We start from the raw sequence: 23,018 nt of genomic DNA, 5'->3' as shown, positions 1-23,018 counted from the left end.
AGAAGTATTTTTTGGATGCAGTGAATCTATACACGTACAGCGGCAACAAACCATAGACAAAATGCAAAGGTTTTGCAGCAACAAGGATTTGGAACAGCAAGGATTTGCAACAGCAAGGATTTGGAAAGCTGGTCTTGGACCTTAGGTCTAAACCTTTCACGGCATCTTCCTTTAAGATATGGTTGCATTTGAATCAGGTAAGAATGAATGAAGTACATGCTATTTGAAAGGTTTGCCATTCACCAAGTTCTCTTACAGATTCTTGTCTAAAATTTCTCCTTTGAATCACACAGGTCTGAGTGAGTCACACTGGAACTTTAAAAAAATGACAATAATTATTTTCAAAACACGGTTATGCTAAGATAAGATTATACCCTACTTCCTTCTATTGACTATAAAAGGAGCATATGTTGACTCCTGTGGAATGAGATCACCCAAACTGTCTAAGCTCTTCAAAATCTCCAATTCTGTTCCAGTGAATCTCAGGAAGGGTTGTAGAGGTCTTACTGAAGAGACTCACAACTTATCTCTATGGAAGTCTGGGAAAAACACAACAGAACAGGTTTCATAACACAAGCACCGTTCTTGTCCCCCATGCCTCCATGACTTTTAGCATGAAGTCTATCCTGTCAGGCTTTCCATCACATTGAATGTATTCTCTCGTTACATCTGCACTGTTATACAAGCTGTAAAAACTGTATACTTGATCTTTTTTTTCATCTCGACACAGCATATAACGATGAACTTGGGGCTAGAATATTTTTTTCTTGCTCATTACAACTTTCTGCTGTGTGGACAGAAAGAACTGAGAAAGTAAAAACAAAATTAGAAGGTGAATGGTGTCTCATACAGTCAGTACCCAAGATGCTTTACTTGCTTTTATCCCATTTAGAGTTATGTATATTTGGTAATATACAGAGAAAAATGTACAATATGGTTTCTGTGTAAGATGTGTTCATGAGGTATCCAAAGGTAATGGAATACCTAGTTCCAGTGCTTGGCAGACTGTCCATGAGCTGATGTAACTCACTGACACAGAGGACACAGACTCAGCACTGACTCTGAAGCACTGAACTATGTTTGTTGTGACAATACCACAGTAGCATTGAGGAAGTACAGAATTACATAATTGAAAGCAGGAAGAAAATAGGAAAAAAAGAAAGGTAGGGAAGTGGGCAAAGAGAGAGACTCTCTCTGCTTTCTTGGCAATGAGCCATTAGTTGACTCAGCTGCCTGTGGAACCACAAAATCTTAGGGAAAAAGATTAGATCTGTGATTCCCTTGACGGGCTTCAAAGGGAAACTGGCTAATTGTTCTGTAAAATGAAATGATTTGTAATAAAAGTCACAATGGCAACAAGAAATATTCTCTAGAATACAGCTAGATATTGTGGTCCACACATGAACCCTAAGATCCCTAGGAATTTGCCACAACAAATGTATACATCTCTAAACTCACCTGATAAACTGACTACAATAGTTTCCATACTTCTTGTTTCATCTCTCCTCAAATATTCTGCCCTTCTTTAGAACAGTACTTGCTTTTATCAAACCTTCTGTTGTTCTTCTCTCAGCTACATTCAAAACCAAACCTCCATCTATTTTCTCTTGACTTAATTGCCTTTGACACCATCCTTTACATTTCTTCCATGAAATGTTCTCTGTTTTCTTGACTCTTATGATGTGCCCTCTACTTTATGACTTAAACATCTTTTAGAAGAGCTTTCACAACTCTTCTGTGGCTTTCTGTGGGAACTCTCAAGGAGCCTCTCTAAAACTTAGTAGGAGAATCTCATTTAGAAACACTAACTTGAATGCTGGTTCAGTAATGCTGAAGCACTCCATTTAGGATGTGCATCCCAGATCCTTCAGGAGCCAACTTGATACAAGGTATGTATTTAGGAACCAGAAGTGGCAGAAACTTCATTGCTGGTAAAGGATATATGGACCTAGAATCATAACAGATCTCACCAAGTTGTATCTGGGTCCTTCCTTTTTCATGGTGTACCAGTCAATAATGTATGGGGTGACAGAAAAAAGCTCCAAACACTTTCTTCCAGGCATGTCTCACAACAATTCAAACTAATGACAATGCCTGTACCCTGACAACTTATTCTATGCATCTCATAACTAGATGGGTATCAACACAGCTTAACAGAGCTTTTCATTTCCTAGTCTTCTAACCCTTCTTTCTTAGTCATTATGGTCAACATCATCTCATCTATTAAAAACACCTGTAGCTCACATCAGTTTCCATCTGGACTTCTCTCTGGAGCTCCTTGGATCTGACATGTTCAAATCTGGCTAATTCTTTAAGATATCTTTCTTCTCTACCTTCTCATTCCATCTACAAAGATGAGACTCTTGTACAGGTGCTCAAATATTCTCTGCCTCATTGCAGCAAAGTATCTTTCTGTGAACTTAATCAGTGCTGTCTGCTTGCTCTTCTCCATTTGAATTTTGCAAAAAATAAAAATAAAAATTGTATAACTATTTAAGTATGTAATTTCTTTCTTTGTGCCTGTAAAGTGGAAGACCTGTTATAGAGGAAGACCTATATGACTTTCACAGTTCTATCATCTCTGCCCATTCACTGGCAAACTGTCAAATCCTACACTGAACTGGCAAACCATCTTTATCCCTTATCCTCAATTGCCTCTCAAGGTTGGAAATAATTTTCAAAAAGCATTCACAAAAGCAATCTGTTCTTTTCCTCTGAATCTGTCAAAACACACAAAAAATGGAGCAAGTTGCTGACGTACTCAGATCAGTGTATATTATGCTGACCAATATTATTGCCTCTTTGCACTGCACTGTAAACAGCTGTTGACTCTAGTATTATACTTGAACATGAAACTCTGTAGAATAATACATATTTTGTTCTGTTCTACAGAAATCGCTAGCACATTTTATTAGAATTTCTATGACTATGAAAGTGTGAGAATTTTTCTTCCCCTGCTATTTCTGTGCATGTATCCCTTGGCCCAGGGGCTAGAAGAGGCTTTCTACTTTTCAGTTCAGGAGACAATTAAAATTTCAATAGTTATCAGTAAGTAAATGCTAACATGTTACAATTATTTGTGTAAAAAAATTAAAGGCAAAACAATACTTGTGTATTTTTAAACATATACCTTAATATAGCTATTCATTGCTACTCATGGATGCATAACAGATTTGCACCTCTATTTATTCCTATGTTAAAAATACTTGGAAACATTCATATGGAAGTCTGGAATTTTAATCTGTGTATGATGCAAGTTGCTCTAGGGGAAAAAAATGGGTACACCTTCAAGACATGGCAGGATAATTGCGTACATTATTTTCTGTGAAAGTAGCAGATACATCAACTTATCCCACAAAATGACTCATCATTTGTGATCAAGTTCAGTTAAATCCTATGAAAGCCTAGATAATCAATACTGGACCATACTAAATTTCAGCAGATAGAGATTTCCTTAGAAAATATGAAAAAGGGAAAGAAGTCCCCCAATTCCTTCTCAAACTTCTATATCAGCTCTAAAGAGTTACTTCTCTTTAATCATTTTAGAAAATGACACAGAAATTGAGACCTTTGGTTCCCACTACCATTTTCTTTCCAGTTTTCAGTTTGTCATCAGATTTCACATCCTTCTGGGATAAAACAATAACGTAGCAACCATACTCAGGAATTAGATACTGATAGACTAAATCAAATGCTATCTCTTTATTTAAAAACTGTTTGAACATTCCACTCGGTATTCACAGGGAATGGAAAATATCCGCCTCTCATAATGCTGACATTTTCAATTATATAGCATATTACATTTTTCATTTTGATACAAACAACATATAATGACATTTACACACTGAATTTCTGGTAACCAAGGTTTGAAAGAATAAACATAAAAAATCCATTCAAGAAATGCAAGAAGTGCTTATATATGTCTACTAACCCAAGGTATATTCATGGCATTTACTTTTCTTAAAAACTCTTTTGATAAAGAAAAGCATTTCTATAAAAGAGTAGATTGAAATAGTATAAACATTTTGAAAAGTAAGAATATTTGCAATTCTCAAGAGTGTGTTTGATGTACGAATATTTACAAGTGTTATCAAGGTATATGTGCAATAGCTACTTTATATTCTTTTGATCTATTTCCAGGCTTGTAATCAATATCAGATTAATTTATGCTCACATTTCCTGAATCACAGGCATTTGAGTCCCTAAAATTCATTTTAAAAAATGAATATATGTCAATTTAACTATTTTCATAATTTTAAACATTGTTAAAACATGCATTTTTAAAGGCAAGAATAATCAAGAACCTATTGTGATGAGAGTAACCCTAAAATAATGCTATTTACTATTTGTCTTTTCTGATGTAACTGCTCATTTCCTTATTCCCCGTCATCCAAAATGAAAAGGAAAAAAAGAAAAGCAGTTCTAGAAAATGTCTTAATCTGGCCAAAATAAGCCCCTATGGCTTTGGTCCACACAGGCTTTATTAGTTTCCCGGGCTCCATAGTGGGATAAACTATTTCATGCATGAAGGGATCAGCATTCTTTCTCCTAATCATTGCTATTGTACCCATTACAAAGCTTTCTGAACATCTCCTATGGATATCACATGCGATCTTTATCACCCCTCAATAACTTCATACTCATATTTTAGTTCTGCTACTTCTACACACAGTAATTGCTACTTGGGGATGATACTGAAGCCTTAACTGAATATTCTGAGATTACAGTAATTTCACTGCCACTGATACATTCTTACACTCAAAGTGTCCAGACAGCAGTTTCCAGTGAGTAACAGCTTAATGCAATTGTTAATCCCCTCCTAGTGCCATGATGGATGTTCGTGCCTGTCTCTTGTGACCAGCCTGGAACTTTGAGAAGCACAAGCCATTTTCTTATGTGGCTTGATAAGCAATGTGGTAGCTTTATTGTTTGCATAAAAAGTCTCAGAAATCTCTGCTAGCATCAGCTTTAATACCACAAAGGTTTTGTTGGTACACTGAATTACATTCTTCTGAATGTAATACAGGTGGTCTCAAAGAGGAAAGACAGAAGTCAACAGTTTTTGCTTTAATATAGTGATGTTTCAACTAATTTGCCAATTCATCTTACCCGTCTCCTCAGGTAGAAGGGATGCATGGCTTTCTGCCCACTTTCTGAAGACGTTGCAGATTAAATGTTAAGGCAACTGACATCACACTGATTGTTCTCACTTGCAGAGGAAAACAGAAGTAGTATCACCTGAAGATCACTACTCTCTATATTCAAAATCAGGGATGGACAGATCACAGGCATGGTGTGACTGAATTCTTTCACAGCACATTTTCTGCTAAATTATACTCCTCCCTATATGATATTAAATCATGCAGTCTAAGCTCCTGCAGGGAGAAAGAAATGACTAACTTCCCCTTATCCCCCTTCAATTAGCGTTTAAACTTCCAGGAATATCCAGCTTCCAAAATTCACACACAGTACTGGTCTGACAAACAGCAACATCCACTGTTTCACAGGACACAGGTAGAATCAGAAATCTAAGTGAAGTCTGCTATGCTTTCCTCCAAGATAGATGTGCAGATCAGCATTCATTTCTTGCAACTTCTAAATGCTTAGCAGTTTTCTAGGATGTGCAATGTATGTAAACAAACACACTAAAGTTTGTTTACTTTACAAAACAAACTTAAAGTTTCCCTTAACTGCTTTCTATGTACCACTTACATACAGTCCCAGCACAGATGAGAAACACAGGCTGAGATTACAGACAATAACATATTGCATCTACAACTGTGAAGCAAGTTTTCAATAAGCTTATATTTAATAAATTAAGGATAAATGAAAACCAATGAAGTGTTATGGGAAAACGGTTAAAAAGGCAGAAAAGTGAGATGTGTGGCCCATTGAGACCTGATTAGTGTGCTGCCAACTATTTAGGAAAAAAAAGAAAATAAGGTGATCCCCAATCTCTGTTAGTTACAGTTGTGAAGAAAACTTAAAAATACATAGAAAGCATTACTAAGAATAGAAGATATATGTGTCTCATCAGCTGAAGAGTGGTACTTTTCTAATCACTGAAAGAGTACTTGTAAGGCACAAGAATTACACACAGTCGGGCGATGAAAATATGAAGGGCTCCTACAAGTACTAGGATTTAGGCAAAGAAATGAAGAAGAAGAGATTGTTTACACAGCCCCAGAAGTAATTGCTCTGAAAAAATATAGTTGAGTGTAAAAGTTGACAATATAAGAGAAACAAAAGGAATAAAGAGAATTCTTACACAACACCATGAAATTTTTCATGGAAATAACAGGCAGCAAAACAGGAAACCTAATTTTAAATTGGTATGGTTTTGAACTAGAAAGGCATGTAATTTTAGGATGGCATTACAATTTCAGGATGTAAAAGCTAAGTTGTTCATAAAAATACAGCCCCTGTAAAAGTTAATAGCATGGCTAGCCACTCCACAGCAAAAACGAAAACACTATGCAGGCAGCTTTTAGGAGCGGAATAATAAAGAAAAACTTTTAGTTTTATGGCCTGCAGAGTTTGTTAAAAGGTATCGTGTAAAGTCACATAAAAAATTATAGAGAAAGAAAAGCCTAAAATCATCATAGGTGTCTACAGCTTCAAGGATTATTATTCTGACGTTAGTAAATACAAATATACAAGTTATTTTTGTCATCTGGTTTGCCTTAATCAAGAGCTAAAAATTCATTTATAGCACTGTACACAAATGCCATGTTTATATCAATATCATATGCAGCTTGTATGAAAAAGTATACATTAAAATTGAGAACAGCAATTCATGTAATGGTCAAAGACAACCAGTAACAAAACCACCAAATTCCAGTTGTCAAACACAATTTACTATGTATATTTCTTCTCTTCTCTGTTAAAACAGTAATTATTAAAACTAAAGCGATATGGGTGAGTGTTTATGACTTCTTATTAAAAATCCTGACTTAAAGCAGTGTTCATTTAAGCTTAAGGTTAAAGAAAATCATGTAGAGATCTCTGTGCGATGGCCTACTGACTTTATATCCTCTTGTCAAACCTCAGCAGTTTTATTTGCAGTGATACATGCCGGGGAAGGTTGGAGGTTAAAGTTGATAGGAGGGCCAACAGGAAAGCCAACCAAATTCTTTCAAAAGATTACAACCTTTAACATATTAGGATCTGTCGGCAGTTACTGCTAACTTGGTAAATCTACATTTGTGTACTCTTCTGTGAACCGATCCCCAAATTCCAGGCCAACAGGATCAGAAAACCTAATTGTTACTACTTCCCTTCACTTATTCCTTCACAATGTCCTGACTGTTTAAACTATTACTTTAATTTTTGACATTATATTGATGCTTAGTGCTTATCATTAGTTCTCAGAAGAACAGTAACAGGTAGATAGAATTTCTTTCCTCATTTTCGTCAGTTTGTTTTTCACTCTCACCCTGAAAATTGAAGGAAGGATTTCCTAGTCTAGGAAAGCTGACATTAAATGTAGTAGAAGCACATTGCATTCAACATTGCTTCCTCTTTCTTATTTTTAAGAAGTTACCCGGATAAAAATATTGACAAGTAAAATCATACAATTACTGGATAGCTGAGGTTGAAAGGGACCTCTGGAGATCCTCTAGTCCTGTTCAAACTATGGTGAACTACAGCAGCTTGCTCAGGGCTTTGTCCAGTCAGGTTATGAGTATCTCCAGGGATGGAGGCTTCACTGTCTCTCTGGACAACCCACTCCAGTGACAGCTCTCACAATATGTTGAAATAGGATTTCCTATATTTTTTACACACTGCCATTTGACCTGTCACTGGACAGCACTGACAAGAGTCTGGTTCCGTATTTTTTACTCCCTCCCATCAGCTATTTATATACATAGATAAGATCCCACTGCTCTTCTCAGCTAAACAGTCTGAACTCTCCCAGACTCCTCCTATGTCTGATGCTCCAGTCCACTCATCAACATGGGGGCCCTTCATTGGACTCTATGCAAGTTTTTAAAAATTATTACAAAGGTCTTATTTGTAATGATGGTGGTTTTACTCTTACTTGCTCTGAGAACAGTGCACATTTTTTCCACTGACTTCAAAAACAAAACCTCTACAAAATAGACTGATCCTATGTAAAAGATAACAACATATTTACAATGTATTTGTTCCATGACAGCCACAAGAATATTTCAATATAAAATGAATAAGATTATTCAGTTATCTGCATTTGATACCATTCAGACAATAAATGACTTTTCTTAGACTTCCTCTGAAACCTTAAACTTGCAGGTATACAGAAACAAGTCTACAGTTATCATTCTAATTCTTCAGCTTTGCATTTTAAAATGAATAACTACTCCAGAAACTCTACAAAAAGTATTATTGTTGCTATGCAAGAACAACATAACTGGGGAAAAAAAAAAAAAAGTTATGCTTAACTGTAATACTTTATACAAAAGTAAATACACATCCTATTTTTTTTTTTTTTTTTTTCCTAAGAGACAGACTTGGCTTTTAAGTTTCTCCTACTTCTCCACTCCCTCTTTGAAAACCAAGAAGAACATTTGGCAAATGCAAAGATCCTGCATTTCACATCATGTACCATTTAGCTGTTGTTACAATTTTAATTATGCAAAACTCAATGGGCTCTAATAAAATCTGACTAGGTAATTAATACTCTAAAACATACAGTGTGAGCTACTGAAAGGAATGTTCTACACATAAATTCCTTCATGTCATGGAAAAGACTCATGCAGTGCAGTGTGTTTCTCCATAGGTATAACAATATCCCATGATGTTAACAGCTTTTTCAGCCTATCTGCAATTAACCAAAAAATCTTAACATATTCCACTGTTAAAGTTTGTTTTCTACTATTTTCAGTTCAGACCCACTCACTAGTGTGTATCACAGCAAAATCAGGGAAAGTATTATAGAAAAGATAGAAGAAATATTTCCATCAAAAACAAAGCACAATTTTAAACTATCGTGTTACTGATATGCCCAAAAGGACTATGATGACTATATAGTGTTATGTTTATGTGTTTATATTTTAGTTACATTTTTGTAATTCAGACATATGTGTATCTGAGTGTACATATATAAATCCTGAGATAAGATCTATGTTACGCTCCAGATGTTTCCCAGAGATGTGCACATGAAGGGGATTCTCCCACCCTGCCAATTACACACCTAATATGGTGGTCTGTTGAAGACAGGGAGAGGGGCAGATGTGGAGCAGGCTAGGGAAGCTTACTGCTATCACATCCCTGTCTTGTGGAAATTAAACAATAATTAAAAAAATTCTACAGTCAAAGGTATTAATTTTAATATTAATATTAAAATATTAATATTAAAATAATCAGAGCTCCACAAGATTATTTTACAGGGAAGCACCAGAAAAGCGTAGGACAGACAGTACAGTGTACTTTTACAACTGGGGAAGTCTTTTCCTTAACAGTGAATAAGGCTGTTTTCTCTGAACTTGTTCCCCCAGACATTTTGCAGAGCAGAATGATTTGAGGAGTAGTTTGACATGATTTGTATTTTTCCTAGAATCCTATCCTTTATCTTCTTAATACAAGACAAAGAACATCTGGAACTTTATGTTATTTACGTAACATTTTATGCCAAAGCACAGACAGTACTCCTGGATTCTTTTTCATTTCCTTGACACATTATAAATGGTGATAAGAAAATGAAAGTTATGAGAAGATCTACGCTTAGCTTTACACACTTGCTACAAGAATATTTTTTCATAACAGAGCATATACATACATACATATCTGTAGTGCCTTTTATCCCGAGTTTTAAGAAAACACCTTATCAATTTGATGTACTAACAAATACAAAAGGTCCTAAGGTCTGCCCTACAAGAAGACAAATTAAGCCCTCAGTCCTCGGATAATATATTTGCATACTTCTCTCTTGAATGCTGTAATTTGAAGTAGTGGTACCTGGCAACTACTGATAATAATCCTTCTAATAAAGGAATTTATAAAAGATGATCAGTATGGAGAGTTATTTAGAGCCAGGAAATGTGATTTTTAACAAGAGAAAACATTAAAAAACCAACTTCATTACATATGAAGAAGTAAAAATTATTGCACCAAAATTAACATACTGTACTGTAGTAATTTTTACTCAAAGACAGCTTTGTGTGTTTACCAAGGTTTACTGAAAATCAGTCATCTCTGGTACAACACATCACAACTCTAATAGCAAACAGTCATAAAAATCCAACCACACAAAAGACTAGCAAGCAGTGAACTATTTACTAGTAAAAAAAGGAAATGCAACCAGACTCAAAGTTTGACTTGTGCTTCTACAAGTCCAACAGAAGTGATCAAAACTGTAATGATTCTGCAGGAGCCATGAGCTGCAGACTGAAGAATATTAGATTGTACAGTACCTGCTACAGAAATGTTATCACCCCTACCACGGCCCTACCATACCATGAGAGATGAGTGGGAAGAAACAGACACAACCAGTTGACAACAGAAGGGAGTTTGGTGACAGAATGATGTGAAGCACTTCTTCCTCAAAAACTGCACACCATATACAGAAAGATTGCCAAACATAATTGTGCATGTGCTCTGTAATGCTCTTGTAGTTTAGGTAGTTTGGAGCCCTCAAGTTTCAGGAAGCCTAGCAAAATTTGTGCTCCAGCTCACGGTATCTACTCTAGGACAGGATTTTTAAAGGTAACATTTCTTCTGCAAGTTCACGTGTAGAAGCAGAAAAGAAACCTTTACTTTTCTTAAAAGACAAATCCTCAACTCTAAGAACAGGAATGATTTTCCATTTCTGTGATCTATCAGTCAGAGGCAAAGTCAACAATTACATGAATTAATGATCCAAACTTTATTTTCTAGAAGATAAAACAAGACCCTAAATATTGATGCAACGTTTTCATTATGAACATATTTCATAATGCTCTTGGGCCAGCAATTACAACTACAAACTGACAGAATTTTAGCATTTGCTGAAAAAGCACTTTCGTTAAGTTGTTTCATCTGTAAAGAATACTCTATTACACAAAGACAACTTCTGTGTAGATTCATTTGGTACTTGGCAAGGACAGACCAATAGGTCAATGCTCTTGATATGTGTGCACCAGGGTGAGAGAAAAAAATAAAAAATAAAAAAACCTCCTCAGGCTAAGCAAGGGAGCAAACCTACTCTAAAGACAGCAGTCAATGCTGTTTATAAACCACTGCTTATACGCAAGCTAAGTTGCCCCTAGTTTGCCAGAAGTGGTATAATTCAATAGTGCAGAATAAGTGCTTAAATAAACTTTTCAACATACCGCACAACCAACAACACTAACAGCAAATGCAATGGGAAGAAAGAAACAGAAACTGGAAATGTGCTTTGAAACATATTTTCATGGTATATAACAGACAATTTTGACTAGTAGGAACCTACTGATTCTTACAAATAGTCAAACGGACTGCTAGCACTATGTCATTTATTGTCCTGTGGGCAATTGTGATAATACAATTTTACATTTAGAAGCTAATGATTCAACATTCATTTCTAACTATTCATTTAAAAACAAAACAACAAAAAAAAACAACACATAAAACCCACAAACCAACAACCCATCAAAATCAACAAACATTTTTAAAAGCATAGCAAACTAAAAAAAAAAAAAAGCAAACAAACAAAAAAACAACCAACAAAACAGGGAAATACACTCAGCTAAGAAAATGTGAAGTATGCTTTAATATGGTAGTGTGTTAAAAGCTAAAAGACATATATTTATATACAAAAGATAATGCTATCACTACTGCGTGGACTGCAGAACGTTATCACTGCTATTTTTCCTCATCCTTGGAAACATATGTTTATTCTTAATACCGTAAGATTCTGAAATTTTATAACATTTAGGATTTCTTTCAGATGAAAGTCCATTTTATTGTTTTTTAATTAAAACTATTTCCCCAAAAGATCTTTAAAGGCTCTACAAACTACCTTGCATTTTATTATTGCTGACAGTTATCTAAACCACGCTTGAATGCCCTCTTTATCCTTTAGTGAACAATTGAAAGATCATATGCTAAAAAGACTTGTGCTTTCTCTTCTTCTAGCCCTATAATTAAGGCATTTTAATACATTTCTTCATAGTCATTAAGAGAGCACAATGTTAAAAATTAATGAAATGAGACAATTTTGAGTTTAACAACCATAAATACATACAACATAAATTTGTCTCAATTGTAGATATGAAAAAAGCCTTCTTGAAATCACATGATGAGATTACTGAATTGTCAAGATTTTGCTTTTGCTGTCTAAGGGTATTTAGATGATGTATGGCAGCCTGACAATACTACAGTGTTGTTACATACTCTATAAGAGAGGTAAAAATTTCTGTCAAACATTCAGATTCCATTGGTTTTAGTATGTTTTTGTTTGCCTTTATATATAAGCCTATAAAAAAGTTGTGCTGCTGGATGCTGCTGAAATGGATGTGGAGAGGGCAGAAAGGAAACAAGACAAAGACGTATGAAGGGAAAAATCACAAGTTGATTGTAAAAATCTTGATACATAGTGTAAAATACCACTACAATAACACCTACTTATACCAGTACAGAAACACTTTAACTAGAATAAACAAGATTTTCATAATTTGGATTTTTTTTCCCTAAGAAATAGTTCTCTGTGTTCATGCATCACACGTTTTTGTGACAGACATATTAATAAGTAGTTTTTTTTTTAACATTGTGAAAGCAATTTTGTGTTTCCAAGTAAATCATCATCATTTCTATATGCACCAATTAAATATAGGATGCATCTGTATTATAGCTATATCTTTACTGAGTTTTTCCAAAAGGTGTTACTAACAAGCAAATCTTACAGCTCATATTTTAAAACTAAGTCAAGTTTTGTGAGGTAGAAGTTCTTTATGCTTTCTCAACTAAATGTTAAAATGACAGAATGAAGCACAAAGCAAGAAGACTACATATATTTTTGTCCTTAAGATAGACGTGAAAAAAAAAAAAAAAAAAAGTTGTTCTCCAGAAGATTTTCTAGAGATGTCAGACTGTTATATTATAAACAACCTTATTAGTCCTTTATAATTACAATAGGTACCTCTGGACAAGATCGAGCACACATGACAAATGCTTCTGACTTCTTTTTAAATCGAACCTGGAAGGTCATCGCTGAACAAACAGAATGCAATACAGCCGGGGCCATAAATTGTGAAAGCTAGCAAAAAGGTAAGGTTTTTTGATATTAAAAATTTAAATTATTCTGTTCAGACTTTTCTGTATAAAATCAAGAAATAAGAGGATTAAATAGTTTTAAAAAAGGTATGTAGCTGAAGAGAAAGAAATCCTTCCAAACTTTATTATCACAATTTTTCTTTCTGCAGTTGAACCTGTATTTTAATATTTATGCAATGTCTTTAAAATAGTTGCTTTATTTTTATAAATATGTTCTTAAAAATAATTCCTCAGTGAGGGTTTACCCATATTTGTATTTATTTTGTTCAGCATTATGATGAAACTGTGAACAGTTAAAAATAAAAAAAAAATCAGTCTCAAGCCTATGAGACTTGCTTGCTGTTATCCTCAAATGAAATCAGGAAAAGTATAACACACTACTGTGCTTTTTTCCTACCATTTTTATTTTGTTTTAGGATCATTTAACAGTATTGGTAGTTTTGGATTAGATTTAATTTATATGGAGTTAAACAGTAACTTAAGTGACTGGAACTGGAAACCAATTGATGGATCTCACTTTTAAATCTCATATTTCAATTTGGAGCGGAAATGTACGGATTGAATTAGAAAGCTGTAAACTCTTGATGAGAATTAGTGGTATAAAACAAAAGAAAATGAAACCTTCAGTCATTTTCCTTACAGTTAGGCTGAATGAAATTGTAAATCAACATAAGATTTGGATAGTACTCAAATCAACAGCTTTACCTAATAAAAGTTCTAACAGAGCACTGAGCATACCATTTGAAACAAATATGAAATAAATATGAAATATGAATGACTTTAAAAAGAACCATATGAGAAACACAACAGTAAAATCACCAAAATTCAAGCAAAGGAAATTCAAACTGAAATGTATGATGGGCAATTAAGTACCTATTTTGACAATTCTAAGTGGTCAAGTTTTTAAAGTATGACACAGAAACCTTAACCTATCTATATATGAGTGATAAATGAGGCATTTTGTGTCATTACATTCCCATAAATCACTTTCTTTAACTGCTGATGGCTTTTATCAGGTCTAACCTTTTCAAGCTTCTATCAGAGTGCTAACATTTTCAACTTTGACACATACACAGTTTACAAATTCTGCAGCTGATTAACTCTGTACAGAAGCTCACTGCCATCATTGTCTTCTTCAAGTTGGGTTACAGCTTCAGTGTCTCCAAAACTCACATGCATCCTTTGTACGTCACAAAATCCCACTCAATGTATTGAGCTGTGTTGCAAAGGATATGAAGTATTTCTCCTTTTGAAACAAATAAATGAGAAAATTCTTTCAAAATTACTCTTCTACAGAAAGCCTGATATATATATATATACTGTTCACCATTATAAAATCAACTAAACAGTACATTCCAAATACAGAGAGAGAGAAACAGTCAGAAATTAGTAGAGTAAAATGATCAATTTTACATTATTTTATTATTCAAATGAATTTGGGTTCAGACTGATACTCTTGATTAAATCAAAAATGTTGTGATCATCTCTGAGGTAAAGATTAATAAAATAATAAAAAAACAACTAAATATTACGGTATATCATCTATACTGTATTACAAAGTATTACATTTATAAGCTGATAATGACCATGGGCCCTTAAATAATTTTGTGGGATTCCTCACTGAATTCTTGTCTGAACTATCTTGTAAATTTCAAAGGTTATAAATTACAATATCTTGAAATTGTAATTTCAAAGATTCAATTTCAGTACTATACCACAAAATGAATTGGACCACAATAAGCTCAGAACAAAATAAATGCAAAAGCAAAAAAGTAATGCGGGAAATAATATTTTATCATGCTTAAGTGAGCCCAAAGATTTCAAGGAACACTTGCTTTCTGTAGGAACTACAATTAAATTACATATCAACATGACACACACATTTTTCCTACAAATAAGTGACAAAATAGTTGATAAATATCCAACTAGGTGTCTACCTTCAAAAACCTTTTAACTTACTGTACTGTATTAACAATGAGAAGCCAGCAATACAGTAGCATTTTGTCTTAGTAGCATCAGTACACAGCAAGAATGTTAATAGGTTAGACAAAATGCCTGCATTCTCACTATTTTTATTAAAAATGTGCAGGACATTGTTTAATTCAGATGTACTTCGTCTATAGAAACAAGCAATGAAACATTCAAGGAAATGCACTTACAAGATGTAATTGATACAGACACTGAAACAAAGCTCAAGTTTAAAGAGATACTGTCTTTAATAATATTAGTCAGATTGAAGAAATTTTCATGTTGGTTGTGTGACCACTGGAAGCCTGGTACTTCAGATGGTATTAGTTTTGATACGAGCTAACTAGACATCAGACCTAAATAATGAAACCTGAAGAGACAGGCTTGGACCCCGCGAATAAGAATGTCCGCAGAGGCTCTTGTGCAGCTGATTGTCTCTCGATGATAAACAACAAATCTTACAAAAACACTGGAGGAAGGAAGATTTTTTTTTCCAGCATCACAGCTAACACAGCCTTGTAGCGTCAATATCTCAGGCCTATCCATGACAAATTAAAAAGTTCTTTATTTTACTAATAATGTCACACATCAGAGAAGCTGTGCAGTTACACTTTGACAATTCAGATGTAAATCTTGAATGTCTGTAAGTAATCATGACAAAGGCATATTTATCATTTAAAACAAAAAGACATGATTTCTTGATGTTCATATCAAAGACTAGTGATGGATGAGAGCATGCTAATCAAATGACAAACCAGAAGGAACACAGACTTTTGCTATTTTGATTAGGGGAGGAAAAGAAAGATCTCTTTCCCAAATTAAAATGCAAACATTCTAAAATTACACACACAAATATATACACAAGTTTGTATAACACATTGTGTATACGTCGGAGCTTGGTATGTTCTCATGTAGCCATGCTATGAATACTGACTAGAATAACTGCCAATTTACTTAATGTCAGAAGTCGTCACATGTAATAAAGAAAATCAAACATTCTCGTTAATCAAGTCCAGTTAATTGCTTATTAATTTATTTATTCAGATGCAATTTTAGCTTTTTTTATATTAAAACTCCCAAAATAACAAGACTGAATAATTTTACCTTTTCTTGTAATTTGTTTCCTAATGTCTTATTTCTAGGTTAAAATTATGTGCAATTATGCTTATGTGAAATGATGCTTATGCCATTTAAAGTTCAATAAAATTAATATAAGCATTCCTGAAAACAAAAATGTGGAGTGTTCATGAGGTACTGCAGTATTGCAAGATAAGCGTGGAGCTTCAGAACCACATTTTTATTGTCAGGTCTTACATTTTTGATACTCAAGTCATCTTATTTCAGTGCCTCATTTTAGGTTTACCCAAAATGTATCAAACTAATGCACATTTAACAAGAACTCTTGAGCATCAAAAACTTTTCTTACTAAGCATAAGAGTCACAGCTGCTGTCAGTAAGACAGGCAAGTCTTTATTCAACTTGTAGATCCTTAGGCACTGGCAATGTCCAATGATACTTTCACAAAGTATTCGTCAAACAATGGTCATCCAGCTCCTTGAGATCAATCTTTCCTTTTTGGTTTTAAGCAGTTCTCTCTCATGCCTTTTCAATTACAATTCTACAATGAGTGAATAACTTTTTGGTATCCACAGAGAAATATCCTGGTCACTCATGTTCTGAACAAAGAAAGAAAACTCACTTTGCTGACTGGAGAACTATTCATAAACATACTTGTTTTTACCTCACTGTAATTAAGAAACCTACAAATAAAGTACTTAACCAAAACGAACATACAATCTAGACTGTTTTTTTAAAAAAGAAGATGAGTTCCCCCACATACAATTTTCGAGAATTTACAAGAAGGAACGTAAATCAAACTGGTGACACTGAGAGGGAAAAGGAATATTTGAAATGAAAATATTCTTCATCCAAAAATGATTTTCTTTTTGTTAAAAATGATTTTCTTATTGTTAAAATGATTTTTACCCAAACTTTTAAGCAGAAATGTATTTGAAATCAAGAATTATACAAAAGCCTCTTTGAACTGCAGTGTTTAAAAAAACAGACCAACACCAACAAGCATTTTGCTCTGCTACTCAGAAGCCCTAGTAAGACACACCTGATGGTGTGCTTAATGCAACTTACCCATATACCCTAAGTGTCTCCTTTAACACAAGATTACTGTCCTGGGAAAGCAGATTCTTGTGTCCTGGAAACACAGATCTGGACTGTACAATCTCACAGAATAAACAAAATGTGGGCAATTTCAATACATACTTCTCGGTATATATTGAGACTACTCTCACAGAGGCTGAAAGGTAATTTGGGACTCCACAGTGAAACTGTATGCCAAGATTTCCTAGACACAAGGAATTTATGAAGCTGTGTGTAAATGTGAATGTTACCCATTAACCAGCCAGGGACTATTGAATCTACTCCTTTTATACCTCAAATTTCTCTCAGATTGTGCACTAACCTCAACAGTCTTGTTTTTATGTGCTTTATTTACTGTGAGTCCTATTTGTAATCAGCTATTGACAATATTTACTTTTTTCTTATATTAGTACAAATAACTTTATACTCTGGATATAGTAGTTTATCATTCAGTATTTTAAAGTGTGCTTAAGACATAACTAAATTCCTCCACCTCTTGGACCTTTTTTTGAAAAATTTACTGGATGCCCAATATATTTAATATTCAATAGCATGTGAGAATAATTTTTATGCAACTCTGATAGTTAGAAAGATAGATAACTCAATTATTAGATCATCTATCAAAATATTCAGATGTGTAAGAGGCTACTAAAAAGATTGATGACTGAGAAAGTCCACTGATTCTCTAGCCATCATATTCACACATTTGGCTAGACAACATTTTTCGCTGCCTTCACAAGCAAGCTTCATTACCCATCACTCCACTGAAAAGAGTTTATTATGAGGCTGCCATCTTGGCAAGACTATTATTTAGATGATAAATGTTGGGGGAAAAAGTGTGTCTAGATTTTTTTTTTAAGATGAGCTTTTTGACAGATAAAACAAACAGCATCTACATTTCTAATTAACTTAAATTTGGCATATACAAATACAGGTCAGTAAAGCTATGATATGCTACTAGATTATCTTCTGTCTGAAACTTGCCCTTAATTTGTAAAATGTAAATTAACTAATTAGAAGAAAAGCAGCATTATTTGTGACAAAACGCTCCTTCTATTTCTTTGCTTTGTGACATTTATGATCAACTGTAGCCCTTCATTCTAACTTCTCATAGATAGATAATTGTAATCGCACTAATTTGTTTTCTATTATTTTAAACCACATGAAAACTTGAGATTTTTGAAGGGATGGACGCACAACAGACTTTGCAACATGCAGCTAAATTACATACTTGCCAGCTTCATTTTGTTTGTAGTATTATGCTGTTTGCATGTACATGTAACATGAATACAGGTGCGAAGATACCACTTTCAATACTCAAGCACCAGACTCAAAGGGAAATCTCTATAGAAATTCTTAAAAAATTACTGAAAATCTCTGTATCCTTTCTGTGCATGATGTATAGTAATAATAATAAACTTGTGTTTCATTCATTAAGAGTTACATTTCACTTTATATTCCTACTTCCCTCCTCAATTGTCATTTGAAATGGATTAGACTAGGAAATATAGAGTTACATGAAGCGAGGGGGAGTTGGTCATTCTTGAGTTTCAGTCTAGCAACTTGACCTTGTTAAATAAAAAAGAAATATATGATATCATAGTTTACAGGAAGGGATTCTTTTTGCTTTGGTTTGGTTTTTAACTATTACTAGATAGATAAAGACTCAACACTAAGAAATACATTGAAAATGTCAGATGTAAATGTCAATTAAAAATTACAAGGAATTCTGAAAGGTAATGTCTGTGGGGGGTTGACATTCTTTGACATAGTGGAGTGTCTGCAACCAGGCCTTTGGCAAGCAGAGCAGGATCTATGCTGTCAGCTTTTATCGTACATAAACTTAGATGCTTGTCTAATCTGAATGAGAAATACCACGAAAATTGGAGCTGAAGCCTTGCAGTAATGTAGATGGAAGCTGAAAATGCTCTATCTGCACTACACAAGTCTCCTGTGACATGATAATATTTAAGACAGTACAGAAAAATATAAAGTGAAAAATAATTTAAATAAAGCTTTATAGTGCCTCATTTACTACTTTTTAAGTTAAGCATGTAACAATCTTGGAGTTAAAAAGGCTTCAGTGGTTGAAGTAAATTATAACGAAAATCCCATTTTGATGTCCATATTAGAATATTTAAAGAGAATAAAGCATGAAAATGTGTACTTAACTAATATCAATCATTCAACTGTAAACACTAATCTGTATACAGTATGGTCTGTTTGTTTTGACAAAAGGAGTTTTGATACAAAATAGTCTAAAATAACCAGCACAACAATTAATGTTATAGCAGTGCTTGGCATGTGGTGTGGTCTTGATGGAAAACATCTTCACGGTCTGTTATTCAGTCACCTTATTGAATGAAGTGATGACCAGTAAAATGTGAAGATCTTACTTCTGTGCTAAAATAATAAAAAAGGCATAAACTGCATGTTGATTTTGATACTGTTCATGTTGTTAAATAAATAAAGCAATGATTCACTGGAAATAAGCTACGTGTATCTGGAATATTTGTAAAGTGCCTCTGTGTGTGTGTACATATATATCTGAGAGGAGGACACAGAATTTTATCATCTTCACAAATTAAACTACTGAATACAGTAAACTAGTAGAAAGCATCATTTCACTGCTTTTGATTCTTGTCTAAAAACAAACCTATCTTACTCAGTGCTTTTAAGGTGAGCAAGTTGGCATGGCAGATTCTAAAAGAATTATATTTATAGAAACAACTATACCTAGTCCTAAGTTGCAAAAATCATCATAAAACCCCCTCTTCTGTCTACATCAATGTTTTATTTAAGATTAATTTACTAATTCAAATGGGGTCAGGAAGGAAAGAAGAAGCAGCAGAGCAAAATCCAGCGTGTGTGAAACTCTAAGAGCATTAGATAGCTAAACAAACCCTAAGTCCCTCAGTGTTGCAGTAAGGTCAAAACCTTTCAGCATTGTACCAGTGTGTCAAAATATGTCAACAAACCATCATACTGCAAGAAGAAGAATGACCTTTCAGTTCTTTATGTTTGGCCTGCCAATGAAGCTTTGGATACTGGGTATGCATGAACAGTTTTCCTAGCTACTTGACAAATGCAACTCCCAAGGTTTCCTCCAAGTCAAGTTGTTACACCACTGGCTTTCAACTCACCAGTACAACTGTTTAAAACAATTTTCATATTGTTCATATTGATACTGTTATAGAACAGGCATCCATAAGCCCACACCCTGATTCCCTCTTCCCCTACTGCCTACAACCAGACAATCATTATTTAAGCAGTCTTCATAGTAACGTATATCAAACCATTTTAAACAGTAGAACATAAAAAACGTGCATCATTATGATGTTTTGATTCAGTCTTTGCTCACATATGATTCATTCTTAGAGTCAACTACAAACGAATATGAACAGAATACACTTCTCAAAAAGAAACTAATAGAGCAGATGTGTTTGTAACTGAGATGAATACTATATATATATATATTTCTTTTCACATTGATCTGAAAGACCTTCTTTCGTTCTACAGGAGTCTATGACAACTTCATTACTAACACTATTGGTTATATACCAAAGTCTCAAGAGCAGACATACTTAATTAATTAACAACAGATTTAACCACGAATTTAGGTTTCAGAAAAGCGTGGCTACTATTTTAAAATTAATTATGAGAAACTTGCATTTATTCTTTCAAAACAAACAAACCAACAAAAATAATGACATGTAGACTACAAGCAAAGGGGAGAAAGGAATTTACTACAGGCATGACTTACTATTCTTAGTCAAAAAGAATGAAATGATTCTCTTTCACTGTGTGAAATTACCTTTAGCTTAATATCAGTATTAAATATGACATTTTCCTACCGTCTCTCTCACATGTATAGTAAAGTTTCTTTAGCTAACAATGGCATTAAGCTTTCTCCTTGTACTCTAGGAATTACATTCCAGAAGGTACATATTCCTTAACCAGGCTTGCAGAAGGTACAAAATGCAAATTGCTGTATTTGAGTTTATACCTGCTTACAGCAAGTCACTGGCAGTGTCCACTAATTACTATTTGAACTGCATGTTATGTATGCACATGCAGTTGCCTTGTTTACATAGTGACAGTGAAAGCTGCAGCCTGCTCAGTGGATGCCATTCTTTTGGAGGAACGAACAGGTAGAAGGAAGGGTTTTGGTAAGTACATGAATCATTTTATATTAAGTTTGTTTGGTATGTAAGATAGCTTCTTCCTAAACATCACTCTCCAAAACCAGCCTGGGAAAATGCAAGACTGAACTTGCTTTTTTTCTGTTTTCAGTGAAAATTCTCAATATCTAAACAGTGTCCTAAATTATAACCATGCAAACCCACTGACAAAGAACACTTTGCGCATTTTTAATGTGAAGCTTAATTTGAAGGTGAGGTTGCAGTGTAGCACTGCAACCGAAAATTGCTTAACAATACCATTGATGTATGAGCCATAAAAAGCCTTGCTAAGCTGTCCCTGCAGAACTCAGAGCAATAAAAAGGTGTTCTTTTGCACTGAGGTGAACAGACATGGCTGACTGAATCTAGGGAGCTGTTCTGTTAAATGAGAAAGTGCCATTTCTTTCCTGTCAGTACAGGCCAATTTAAGACACTCACAGATTTAGTTAGCACAGGCTACAGGACTTAATGAAACATACGCATTACAGTAAACAAACCATAGCTACGTTCAAAGCTTTCAGTCAGATTGTGTGCAGAATTAAATTTACATCTGTTACAGATGTGGAAAAACACACAGAAACTATTCCAGTCTCACTCTTGTTTTTCACAGAAACAAAAAAAGCTCCATGGAAAAGATCTAAATCCTTTCACATTCACTCCTTTCAAAATATAGGTATGTATTTCTATCCACATCTAGCTGGTGATGTTACAGCTTTTCTCTCCAATTTCAACTGAACTTTAACTTCAACCAACAGATCAGGTTTACAAAACCCTGAAGGATGGGCTGAGTGTCATGATCTGTTATGAACTGATGCATCTTCTCCGAAAGATTTCTCCTTCAGGTGGAAAGGAAAGATACAGGTACATATGAATTGACTAGGAAGCTGCTTCTCACTTGAAAGATCCTTGGATAGGCTGATGCATTAAACCATTCAAAACTGATTCACAGTTTGTCCAGCTACACCTGTGCCTTTTCATATAAATAGTTTCAGAGAGGAATGAAAGTTAACTGTCTAACCTACATGCAACCTAATCTGTCATCAAGCTTTCATTAATCCAACTGTCATTATATTAGAAGAAACTGTAGTAATTCAGAACTCATTTCAGAAGATGCAATAGCGTTAGTTTAACCAAGCAGTACCAAAATTAAAACAGGATTTATTACAAAACAAAACAGAAAACTGAAATGAACAAACAAATAAAAAACCAACCCAACAAAACAAAACCAAAACCACTGCCGCCACCAAAACACCCCCCAAAAAACAGAATTATGCCTTATTTCCATAGTTAACCTACCATTAAATTCTGGGTTTAATAACACATCTCAGTAAGGAGACTTCTGGTTTCTTTCATATGAATGTAATGTCTTTATATACATAAGAATCACCGATTTTTGTAGTTGCTTTCTATAAAGTAGCTATAAAAAAGGATTAGGCAAAATCTGAAAACTACTTCCAAAACATTTCTAATGATCTCTATTTTAATTCAGTCTAGCTTTTGCAACAT

At 34.2% G+C, this 23,018-nt stretch overlaps 2 protein-coding genes across 10 annotated transcripts in view; one reads left to right on the top strand and one right to left on the bottom strand.

Moving 5' to 3' along the window:
- Positions 1-16,962, top strand: part of LOC118168609 — a 102,767-nt gene extending 85,805 nt beyond the window's left edge. For both annotated transcript variants that reach the window (XR_004751673.1, XR_004751671.1), the window contains 2 exons: positions 13,072-13,203; positions 16,830-16,962. The gene's annotated coding sequence lies outside the window, so the exon portion shown is untranslated. The remainder of the gene's footprint in view (positions 1-13,071; positions 13,204-16,829) is intronic.
- Positions 1-23,018, bottom strand: part of CDIN1 (CDAN1 interacting nuclease 1) — a 104,025-nt gene that overhangs the window by 41,699 nt on the left and 39,308 nt on the right. Inside the window, exon 10 of one of the 8 annotated variants that reach the window (XM_035329131.1) lies at positions 14,341-14,455. The exons of 6 other annotated variants lie outside the window; for them this stretch is intronic. In XM_035329131.1, the coding sequence (XP_035185022.1) occupies positions 14,413-14,455 (43 nt within the window). In that variant the 3' untranslated portion in view covers positions 14,341-14,412. Of the gene's footprint in view, positions 1-14,340; positions 14,456-16,979; positions 17,387-23,018 lie in introns of those variants that run through there. One more of the 8 variants, XM_035329133.1, reaches the window with a different exon arrangement.

Source organism: Oxyura jamaicensis, chromosome 5, assembly GCF_011077185.1.
Source record: "Oxyura jamaicensis isolate SHBP4307 breed ruddy duck chromosome 5, BPBGC_Ojam_1.0, whole genome shotgun sequence".
Classification (NCBI taxonomy): Eukaryota; Metazoa; Chordata; class Aves; order Anseriformes; family Anatidae; genus Oxyura; species Oxyura jamaicensis.
Note: the sequence above shows the minus strand (reverse complement) of the source record. Positions and strands in the feature narration are given on the sequence as shown.